General features: G+C 34.3%; 1 protein-coding gene across 1 annotated transcript; it reads left to right on the forward strand.

The window, feature by feature from the left end:
- Positions 1 to 1,792: 1,792 nt before the first annotated feature.
- LOC107028792 (protein WVD2-like 5) lies at positions 1,793 to 12,529 on the forward strand. Its single transcript, XM_015229990.2, has 9 exons — positions 1,793 to 2,038; positions 2,598 to 2,886; positions 2,964 to 3,230; positions 3,357 to 3,409; positions 3,611 to 3,682; positions 3,817 to 3,913; positions 4,003 to 4,074; positions 4,177 to 4,287; positions 11,547 to 12,529. The coding sequence occupies exons 2-9, from the start codon at positions 2,632 to 2,634 to the stop codon at positions 12,033 to 12,035; spliced, it is 1,416 nt and encodes a 471-aa protein (XP_015085476.1). The 5' UTR covers positions 1,793 to 2,038; positions 2,598 to 2,631; the 3' UTR covers positions 12,036 to 12,529.

Genomic DNA, 12,529 nt, shown 5'->3' on the forward strand with positions numbered 1-12,529 from the left:
TATATATATTATTAAAGAAAATCTCTACATAATTGTACTTAATATTTTTAAAATAATTTTTTTCATAATCTTTCTAACCATCGGAACCTATTGCATAAATAATTCAAAACTTGTGTATTGTTGCAAGTCAAGTTTACTTGATGATGCAAAAACATATAAACTAACAATACATAAAATTTAAAATATGAGAATAAAATATTAATTTTCTATTCATATTCTTATTCTTATTCTTTTTCGGTAACTTTGATCTTCTCATCGTGAATAAGACATGATCAAAATATTTTTTTATTGGTTAGATTAGTTTCTTAGAATAAATTGAGCGAAGGATGATTGTTATTATTTTTTGGATAGTATAAAGATACTTTTTGCTCACTTAAATAATATTATATTTGAGTCATAATTGAGAGATGATTTTAGTTTGTAAACTCAATTAATAACCTTTATGCATTTATTTAATTAATCTATAAATCTATATAAAGTTGAATCTTGATCCGCTGATGTGGCACCCTCCAATGGCCAGCATTCCAATTTTCTATTTCTCTTTTTTTTAAAAAAAATTATTTCTGATTTTTTCCTTAAAAAAACTATATAAATGATTCAAACTATCACACTAATTATTTCTTATTATGACTACCGATATAAATATAGCAATCAAGGTAATAATTATAGATAATTAGTTGGTTTCTTTTTAATTGAAACGTAAGCGTTATTTTCTTTCTTTAAGTAGACTAATTTTGTGATCATTATTAAATTAATTATTAATCAGTTTTATTTTTCAACTTTTTCACCTTTTAAACATGTATAAACAGAGCATACATACCCCATATATAGGAATTAGGATATTCTTTACCAAAATTAATTACCTCTTCTCCTGAAATTATTTCACATTCCTTGTATTACGTTTCTATAAGAAAATATAGGAATTAATATATTAGTTATATAGGAATTAATATATTAGTTATTGAATTTAAAAGGTAAGTTTTTTTTGTAAATTAATAAATGCAAAAATTTGAAAAGCCATTATATTTAATGGCATGTTATCATACGGAAAATTATGCTTAGCAATGACATATATTTGAACATATATATATATATAATAAACATTGCAATGACAAATAATTTATGAAAATTGAAGTTTTGTAATGCAAGTTCTAATTATTTTTGACATTTTGTCAACAATTAGAAGTAAAAATACATTTTTACTATCTTTCAAATTTTTGAAATTTTGTTGCGAAAACATCTTTTTGAGAGTTGAACTTTAAGAAAATAAAAAAAAATAATGATCAAATGCCTCATTTAATAACTTATGACTGGATTGGCACAAGAGAGATATTAATTTGCAAAGAAATGAAAGATATAGATATTTAATTTTTTAAATTATTTTTTACCTTATGATATACATTCATTATTTTCTAACAAAAATATATAAAACTTAAATACTAAACAAATTTAACTAAAACTTGAAATATTTAGTCATTAGTATGACACTACAATATATGTATATATATATATTAAGTAGTTAATTATTATATAAAATTATTTAGTAAATTTATTGAGTTATTATAACTGCACAACCCGCGGCTAAGTTCATTAGTATTAATATGTTTTATAACATATAAGAAAAAGAAAGAAACTTTCCTGCAAAAGAGTAGATAGGAAAGGTTAATTAATTTACATTTTCTCTCTCTAAATGTCCAGACATAGCTACTTCTCTCTCCTATCAGACAGTGACCTGGAATAGATTTGAATATTGCTGGCACCACAAACTTTACCAAATTCTAAAAACACCCCCAAAACCTCCCACAAAGCTGCAAAAGCCCTTCCACTGCAAAAATTTTCATTTGAAAACAAACAAACAAACACAGAGTAGCCCTCTTCCTCGGTTCAGACCTTTTCACTTCCAATTTTCACCCCAAAAAAAAGAAGAAGAAGAAGTGCATTTTCTGTTAATCACCGTTTTTAGGTTTCAAGATCTTTGTTCGTTAATGTTTTTTTCTCAGATCTCTTCTGGTTTTAATGGAGTTGTAATCATTTTTAGGTGAGTTGATGTTTTTCAGAAGCATCTGCATTTGTTTGTTTTATTTAACTGCTACTGTAGATATATCTTATGAACATTTGTGTTCTAAAGCTGAAAATCGTTCCTGGGTCGGAGATCTATTATACTTTACTCACTTTGTTGGCTTGTGCTACTTTTACTTGGCTTGATTTGGTTTTTGACTTCTTTACTTATGCTGTCTAATGCTTGCATTTTAACATTTGTTTGGACTTGAGAAGTGAACACTGAGTTTTTTTGTATGTGAACTATTTGGTGGTCGTCTAATACTAGTGGTGCAAGATTATATTTTAGAAGGTGGAAGGAAAAAATATACTATATTTTATATTTGAAATCTGAACTTTGATAGTTTATGGTTTAGCTGATTTTTTTGATCCTTGGTGTTTTAATATCTACATTGTGTTTGATGGTTGTTTTCTCATGTAGTATGTGACATAATTTACCTACTACAATGAAGAAAAGAGACTGTTTTGTACTACTTAATTATACTTTAAAGTCTCCCCATTCTATAACATCATGCATATCTTGTGCTTGTGGTTTCTAGAATTGGGGATTGCTAGTTTGCATCTTTCGAGAGCATGATGGAGATTGACAATAACATATCTGTATCCGTAAATGGGTCGAGCTTTGGAAATGGGATTCATCAACTTCCAGAAGTAGTTGCTGCCAAACTAGATGATGTTCCTAACGGAGGTTTCAGTGTTCAAGGATTAGAAAGAAGCTTTCAGAGTGCTGTGATGGTGAATGATAGTGAAACGGTGGGTTCCACTGTGCACGAGGTCACACACGAATCAACCACGACTATAGAAAACAACCCCTGTGCCAGTTCTGAGGTAAGGGAGTTTGTTGCTGGTTTATTAATTTGATTGAGTCTCTTTTACGCCACAATTAACAGTTTTTTCTTCTCTAGGGACATGAAGCCAAAGAATCTCGAGAGTCTAAGAACTCCAAGCAGTCCAAAGCTCCAGGAAAAGGCAAAAATACTGTATCCATTGGTGTAAAGAAAACCAAAGATGCATCAACTGGTTCTGTTGTTTTAAATGGTTCCCTAGCCTCACAGCAACGCTCTAAACAGATGTCTTCCCTTGGTGTAAAGAGTAAATCATTTAACGACAGAAAAACTGCTGATAACAATTTAAAACCCCCCGTAGCACGTATAAATGTCAGTCATGCTAAGGTAAAGGTGCTTATCGTCATTCTTGTTGTAGACAAATATAGCTTAGAGCACAATAGTCTCTTTAGTTTGTTAGTTTATGTGCTTCTGTGTTGTTGCTCATTATTACTAATGTCTATCTTCTTGCAGCAATCTGGCCAACCTGATGCAACATCACCTTCTCCAAATGCTGACAGCCTTAGGTATGTACTGTTTCCTCTACTAGTTGTTCCACCATCTGTTGCATTCAGCTGTATGGCATTTAAACCAAGAATATTCTGAGAGATCCTAATCCCTCTTTAGCCTTTGTGTCTGAGTTTCTTTAAGTTTTCTTTTGTGCTCTTTACGCAATGTAAGATATCTTATCTCCACGATGGCTTGTGAACTATAATTTTCATCTCCAGGGAGAAAACAAACCCGATATCTTTGAAGAAAGCTGCCCCAAATAATGCTGATGGAAATGCAGAATCACCTTTGTATCCTATATATGCTGATCTTTCTCAACTGTTTCCTCTACTCTTTGCTTTCCTCTGTACTAGAGATATTTTTTTTCTTGGATGCATTTGTCCGAAAGGATGAAATTTCCAGTTTATCCTTAATCACTTTAAAGGAGTCCTGCTGCAGATGCCAAGTCTCGCAAAGTAGGTGCTCTTCCAACCTACAATATGAGTTTCAAGTGCGATGAGAGGGCTGAGAAAAGGAGAGAGGTTTGTTCTTTCCTCGCATTGGCTGTTAGTTTCCATTGTAATCCTATCCTTGAAACTTGATACAGTTTGTTTCTGTTTCATTTGAATAGTTTTACTCTAAGCTTGAGGAAAAAATCCATGCGAAGGAAGTCGAGAAGAGTAATTTGCAAGCCAAGACTAAGGCATGGTGACTGTTGTGCTTCTATCATTTTCATGATGTAGAAAGCTGGTAATGGCATTGCCTTTTAAGACATTCATCTGTGCTCTTTGTATTTGTCAATCAGGAAACTCAGGAAGCCGAGATCAAAATGTTAAGAAAGAGCTTAAAGTTCAAAGCTACCCCCATGCCAAGCTTTTATCAGGAACCTCCTCCTCCCCAGGTGGAGTTGAAGAAGGTAATATTTTCTCTCTTTTATACGTCACGAAACTCAGCAGTAATTCATGTTCTATGACTAAAACACCTATTATAAAAAAAAGAAAAAGAAAAAGAAAAAGAAATTACATTCTAGGCTTTTTATTTCTTTGCATTCCTTTTCTTCCAAATAGATAGTATCCTAAATAGTTTCTTAGACTTAAGGTTTCTATAATACTACTCGTGTTAGGCTCTGTATACTTAATGTATCTGGATTTCATGATTGGTCTGCCAAAATTTTAACCAACTTTTATGTGTGACCTTAAGTGACTTAATACAAAAAATAAATGAGTAATACAAAACATAAATGAGTCATGTCATATAATTTTACTTAAATAGAAGAGAAGCAATAGTCAAGTGTGATATGTCCATTGTTGCTTTGGCTGGCATTAGTTGGATGCTCTTTTGATATAGGGTACTTTGGTACAACTCTAAACTGAAAACTGAAGCTTATACTTTTAGTTGTTTTATCAACTGCTTCATTGCTCACTGATTATAAATTGTTTTTGAAGATTGTCTCTAACTTGAAATTTTGGAGCATTTTTAGTTGCTTCCAATTTATTAGTCAGATTTCTGTTATCTGATGTGCATAATTTCTAATCATTAACTTTTTCATTTATAAGTTCAAAATAACATTATGAAACAATCATTACTGCTTAAAACAACCAGATGATGGCATGTCAACCTATTTATCATCTGAAAATGTTACTTCAGAAAAATCAGCAATGTGGATAGGGGACTTTACTAATAGACTCCATTGATATTGACAATGAACATCAATAATAGTGGAAACATTCTTTAGATATCAACCTGCTATTCACTAAATGAAAATGGTGTTCTTTTTCATAGTTTGTTAGACTGTTAAATCAATGTCAAAACATTTAATTTATTTTAATACTAGTAGTTCAGAAAGAAATCAATTGCTGGTATATGTTCCAGTTATGTTCTATGTTGCTCTAACACGAGTGTGGGTATCAGTTATGGGTTTGGATCTAGAGGTCGGATTCATCATTAGATTTATTTTAAGATTGGGGAATATGGATCTGAGTATGGATATCAGAGCGGATATGGGTCCTGGATATCATTAAAAAAATATATAGGAGTAATATATAATTATATATGACAATTAGTTATTTAAGATTGTTGAAAAATAACTTATTGTTTAATTAATAAAGTGATCTAAATCCATTATTGTTACTTAAATTAAATGAAAAAATGTCTTACATAATTATAAATTGCTATACATGTACTCCCTCCATCCTAATTTATGTGGAACTGTTTGACTAGACACAAAGTTTAAGAAAGTAAAGAAGGTTTTTAAAATTTGTGGTCTAAAACAAATCTTAAACATTTGTGCCTATAAGTCATTTCATTAATGGTAAATAAGAATTTTAAAGTTTAAGTCGTTTCTATTATAGGAATATGACATTCTTTTTAATAGACTAAAGAGGAAAGTGTGCCACGTAAATTGGGACGGAGAAGATTATAATTATTATATTATTACTCTTAAAATTCAGTTAAGGTGACATTTTGTATAATGTATGTATTGGGTATTAATTAATCATACGAATGTTTCAAATGTAAATGCTAATGCAAAGTCGACCATATGTTAGAAAATGTGATAATTAATTGAAGGTAGGTGGCAGTGTCAATCATAAGTAATAAAGACAATAAAAAGAGATGTTAGGGATGTAATGAAAAAAACAAGTGAAAAATTGAACTTAATATCAAAGAAACTTGGAAAATATTACAAGTAGGGAGCAATCCAAGTCTTCTTATGAGAGAAAGAGAGAGATGAGAGTGTTTCTTGGAAGATGAGATGTGTTTTAAGAATGGAGAGGGAGGCTATTTATACACAAAAATTGCTATAGTTAAAGTTCTACAATAGGCTGCAGTAATGCTACAGTATCACTCTAAATAATTTCAGCCCATGGTTGCTAATGTCATGCATGACATCGACTTTGATAATGCTTTGGTGATAGCATTATGATGTCAATTTGGTTGAAAATTGATGCAAAGACTGGTCTTCTATATCTTCAAACTCAGATTTTTCTGACGCCTGCTTTTGATTGCCCAGGAGCTCAACTCGGAGTCGTTGAAGAATTTTTGCCCTTTGTTGGATGAAATCTCTTTTATTTGAGTTGGCTCACTGTGTAGTTGCAATTGATTTTTGTTGTAAGTATGAAACTTGCACTACATCTATTGGGGTCAGATGTCCAGGATTGCGTCGGAACCATTTATCCACTTTAGACATATAGGCCTCCCAGGGGTTCCAACTATTGTACCATTTACAAGACCTTGGAGGAGTGGCCATGTTAGTTCTTATGTCCTGGTTTGTGGAAAACGAAATTTTGAAAATATATCCACGGGATATGAAAACTATGTGAAAATTACAAGAGTACAGAAAATTGATGTTCATTAAAAAATCTTTGATAAAACTATTTATATCTCGCACAGAGGGAGTAATGATCTCACTTTTGTGACCCTATACAAGCCACCATTGATTTTAAAAACAATGAGAGAATTCAGGGGCTAGTTGCTTCCCTCATAGGAGAAACTAGGAATGTTTCCTATGTCATTTTGGAAGGTGAACACATTCATCCACACTCTTTGTTAATCAAAATAATTGTAATATTAGGATTCGAAAGGTTGGGAAATTCTTTTATACTTGGCTAGGTGCATGCCCCATTCCGTAGGTGAGATTATTTTATTTATCCACATTGTGGTATGAGTAACATATGTTTGTGTTTGCTTGTCTTTATGGGGTTTAAACATGCAAGACTGGGTCTTTGTGAGGATAAATTCATAAAACTTGTGTGTGCATGCAGGAGTGTTTTTTTTTGGATAAAATTGGCTAAAGGGCTAATTATTCTCTTAACTACCTTTTGGGGGGTTTAGAGTGCCAAAATTCAGGTTCAATTTATATTAGTGGGTACATTGCCATTTTTAAAGCAAGTTGGTTTATCAGAGGAGGATCCTTTGTTGGAAAATTGGCTACTGTATTGGTGAAGAATTGTTTTGTTTGGTACTGAACATGCTGTGCCACTGTTTTGTGAAAGATTAAATGAATAATTATTGGGCCATAAAGAATCATTTTATTTGATTCTTATGAATGAAAAATATCATGAAATTTCTATAGTTGCTCTTTTTTAAAGAGAATTGGTTCATGCTTCTAGTTAGGATATTATACTAGGTAATTCAATTGAAGTCACACACTCACTTTTGCTACTGTAGATGTGTTTCTTTCAGTTGGATCTAAAATTTAATACTGGAAAGATATCAATGTTGATTATTTTAGTTTTCCAATTATCTATCAGCTGTAGTCGTCGCATCAGCTCCCTCAAGATTAGATGTCATTGAACCAGGTCAATGATATGGCTATGCGTCTAATTTCTCATATATAAGTTGTCTTTGATCTTTAAGAAAATATTCATGCCTTATATCTGTAACTATTTGGATGACCTCCTCAAGGTATAATTTATCCACAATCTGTTTTCTCACTTTCTGGCATGGAGCATCTATCTGATGAATCAATTGCAGCAAGTCATTTCTCATTTTGCTTTCTGGCACAAGATTATAAGTAATTGGATGAAGGGTATTCAATATTGGGAAAAAATGACAACTAAATTTCAAAAGAATGTATTAGTTGCATATATGCATATAAGGAGGTGTCTTTTATTATTATGGCTTTCTATATTACCTGTTTTCCTGTTTTTCCATCTGGGACTTAGTTCTTGATTATCACGTGCATTATGTTTATTTTGTTTAGGGGTTCTATCTTTATTTAAATTTAGATCATTGGTTTTATCCAGAGATTTGTTTCCAGTCAACATGGAATGAAATGAACCAAGGAAAGGTTCTTTAAGTTTGCCGTTTCATTGTTCTGATTGCTTTTATAGTCCATTTTTTGAAATGCTATAGTTTCTTAATGGCAACAGTTCTCCTGCACTCTTCATATTTCTAAAATTTCATGATACTACACTCTTCTTAATTCTGATTTCCACTATACTACTAGGTTTGACTTGTATCTTTGTGAACACTAAACCTTTAGCAAAATCACAGTATACTTCCGTTTTGTGACAATTAAGCATAAATGCATTCAACTTAGTTTTAAGCGTGGTATGTCTACAAAAGAATTCATGAAATATCAAATGGTTAAGTTGGGTAGCTTGGTAATGTTGGAAATTCTCCAGTAGACTAGAAGTGTCTCGCTCCTTTCGCTACCTTAATGTTAATATTGACATAGTAATAACAATCATGTGCTGACCCTATCTTAATTTCTGGTGGATTTCTTTTTTCTTTCTTACCCCATTTATCTTGTATTATAAGGTACACAGCTCAATGGTCTAAACTTGTTAAAGTTCACCATTCACTTTTCTAGTTCTCCGAGTGTCTGAGTAAAGTGGGTGTGCCTATGTTATGATGCAATCATAGACCATTTGTCTAGTACCTACTAGAAAAATATCAGCAATTATTCAAATGTGAGGATACAAAAACTTAAAGGAAATTTGCATATATTGATCATAACTTATGACTCTAGTATCTACTAGAAAAAGAAAAGGATCCTCTTTCGGTCTTTCTGATCTTCTTAGCATGTCCTAAACATGATGAAGCTATAAACTGATTACCCTCACCCTGGCCCTAAAGAATCAGCTTTTTTTTTTATGACAATGGAAACCTGCAGCCGCTACCCTTTGGGTGCGCACTGGGTAAAAGCCCCGCTCCTATGTAATAGCTTGCAAACCACATAGGGGAGGTAACCCGCACTAGGCAAGCCCGGTGTGACGAGCTCGACCCAGAAGGCGAACCCCTTACTTCCACTGGCAAGGGGTTTCGACTTGAGACCTCCAACATGGAAGTCACAAGCCCAAACCACTGGGCCACCCCGAAGGGTTCTAAAGAATCAGCTTTATCCAAGGTCAACAATACAGTATGATAAAATGGGTTGAGGTGAATTATCTAGAAGGCAATCATTCCATCAATAACTAGTTTAAAATGGGGTCATGCAACGATGTAGAGCATCCTCAGTTTTTGAAATCATAGGCCCCTGGGATCATTTAACTTTGATGATACTAGGATGCAAATGCTCTTTGTAAATTCTTATGTAGCACTGTCTATCTGTAGATCAAGTATGGCTCATTGATTACTCAATTAGTAGCTTGAATATCTAAAAGAACCCCAGAAATTTAGGAATATTAGAAGGTTTGGAGTCGGTGAATTCTCTACGATACGCTGATACCCAAACAATCAGATAAATTATGCAAGAGTATTGAAGTTACCTTTGCTACATGAACTACTCATTTGCTGATGTACCCATGTCTAATGGCTATGACATGGATGTGTGTATAATTCTTTGTGTAGATCCTTACAACATAGCCAGTAAATCCCACAAGTTCTGAGGAAGATGATATATACGTAGTCTTACCCCTACCTCGTGAGGGTAGAGAAGCTATTTTCCATAGACCCTCGGCCCTCGGGTCAAGTCAAGCACGAAAAAGCAAGAAGAAAAAAAAATACATTAGAGAATACCAGTAGCACCAACAAATAATATGATAGCCGAAGAAACAGAAACAACAGGTAATAATACGTAGTATAAGAAAGCAGGAGGAAAAAAAATACTACAACCAGTGATAAGGGAAACTAGACTGCACGACTGCCTACTAACCTTCTACCCTAATTCTTGATATTCAATATCCTCCTATCTAGGGTCATATTCTCGGTAAGCTGCAAGTGTTTCAGATCCTGTATAATCACCTCTACGCAATACATTTTTTGGCCTACAGGCTACATCTACCTCTACTCAGACCCATCATAGTCGACCTCTCACACTGGGGCATCCGGGCATCTCCTGTTTGCATGTCCTCCTTTTCAGCATCATATCCCTCATCTTGTTCACCATGGAGGCCACTTCCACTTTGTCCTGAATATCTTCGTTCTTAATCCTATCTAGCCTAATATGGCCACACATCCATCTCATCGTCCTCATTTCCGCCCCATACAACATAGCTTTATAAAACTAACCTTCAAGAATTGGTGGCACATTCTTATCACACTCCTATCTAGCCTAGTATGGCCACACATCCATCTCATCATCCTCATTTCCGCCCCATACAACATAGCTGGTCTAGCATCCACTTTATAAAACTTACCATTACGAATTGGTGGCACATTCTTATCACACAAAGACGCTGGATGTGAGCCTCCATTTCATCCACCCTGCTCCAATATGATGTGTGACATCCTCTCAATCTCACCATCTTTTGGATTATAGACTCAAAATATTTGAAGCTATCTCTCCTAGGCAATGACCTGAGTATCAATCCTCATTTCTTCCTCATTTGCCTCGTGGGTAATGTACTGAACTTGCACATGTTTGTCCCACTCAGTCTGAATCTCTCCTAGGTTATCCCCCGAGTATCTATCCTCATTTCCACATCTGACTTGTGTGTGATGTCACTGAACTTGCACCCGTCTTAGTCCTGCTCAATCTGAATCCTTTAGACCCCAGGATCTATCTCCAAACTTCCAAGTTTTTACCTTATCATCAACCCCTTGGGTGTCTCGTCAATTAATACTGTCATCTACAAATAGCATATCCCATGACACCTCTCCTTGGATATTTTGCGTCAGTACATTCATCACCAACGCAAATAAAAATGGACCAAGCACTGATCCATGGTGCAACCCCATCACAACTGGAATATACCTGCACCTGATACTTAGCTATACCGAATTCTATATCAGAAAGGATGTTGCTTCTGCCTTTTCTTTTCCTTCAAATTACCAGACTTGATAGTGTAAAGACAGCTTAGCAACACTGAAAAGAAATATCATCATCATCACAAGAAGGCTATTTATCTGCTCATATATGAAGATGTGGCATGAGTGTTAGGTTTGATTTGTTTAATGCAGAAAATTCGTAATTCCAGTTCCTCTTGCTGTCAAATGTGCTTGTTGACAATACTTGGATATTGCCAATCCTTTTCAATTTGTATTTACCTGAACCTGAATGTTCTGGTCATTGTTGAATACACCACGGTCTGGCTTCTTTTTACTGCACGTAAAATTCACCTAAATGAGCTCATGTCAGACTCTTAGCTATTGCTATGTCTTAATAGAACTCTAATGCTGATCTTGCTGGTTTGTTCTAACTTCTTATTCATTTCCAGTTCTGTCTGTTTTACTTTTGACTTAGACACGACATTTGATTTTCTGGTTATGCTTCACTATTTAATGATGTAGATACCAACAACAAGAGCTAAATCCCCCAAGCTTGGCCGGAGAAAGAGCTCCCCCACCAAAGAGGCAGACCATACTTCCATGCACACAAGTAGGTTGAGCTTGGAAAAAAATGTATCTCAAAATCCTGCTAAAGGACATCCTCCAGACAATGTCAAGAAGCCTACACGGAGATCTCTTCCAAAGCTGCCATCTCAAAAAATCAACTTGTTAAGTAATACAAAAAAGCCTTCCCCCATCAAAACGAGCATATCCCAGGAAACAAATGAAGCTGCATCTAACAACATGAGTGCAGTTGCTTCTCAACCAAACAACGTATCTGAGCAAACAAATGAAATCGGAACATTTGTTCAAAAGCATGACGCTACATCTGTCGTTGAAACAAGCAAGAGTAAGACTTTTGTTGAAGCTCAATCCGAGACTAATGTGGTGCAGCCACCCCATTGCAGTGGAGAAGTGAAAGCAAGCACTGCAGCTATAACAGATTCATGAAGCACCTTCAATTCCTCTTTGCCTAAAATAGTGAAAAAAGTACGAACAAGACTTGGTTTGTTTGACAAATGAGGGTATGGAAGATATTTCACCAAACAAATGATGTTTTGTCCATAGCAACAAGGTTGGTTTAGTGTTCTTTTTTCTTTCAAGATTGCTGGTTTGGTCGATTAATGTGCTGGAAGCTTCAACGCATTATAAGGTTGTCATTTGCGCCCCTTTTTGGGGGCTAACTATGATTTATGTGGCTTCCTGTGATCCTGATGTTGGGTGATTGAAAGTTTTGAGAATCGTTTTGAAGCAGCTCAAGTCGTGAATTAGTAAGAAACTTTGGTGCTCATTGGGCTTGTACTGGCTGTTGGAACTGTTCTGTTGAACATCATAGGTTTTGTTTGTTAATCTATATGTATTTGTAAAAATACATTACTCTTTATCAGGTTTGCCTCTCCATATACCTTGATTTTCAATTCAATTAAGTGATATATTCTTGAAAA

The sequence above is a fragment of the Solanum pennellii genome, chromosome 8, assembly GCF_001406875.1.
Source record: "Solanum pennellii chromosome 8, SPENNV200".
In the NCBI taxonomy this organism is placed as follows: domain Eukaryota; kingdom Viridiplantae; phylum Streptophyta; class Magnoliopsida; order Solanales; family Solanaceae; genus Solanum; species Solanum pennellii.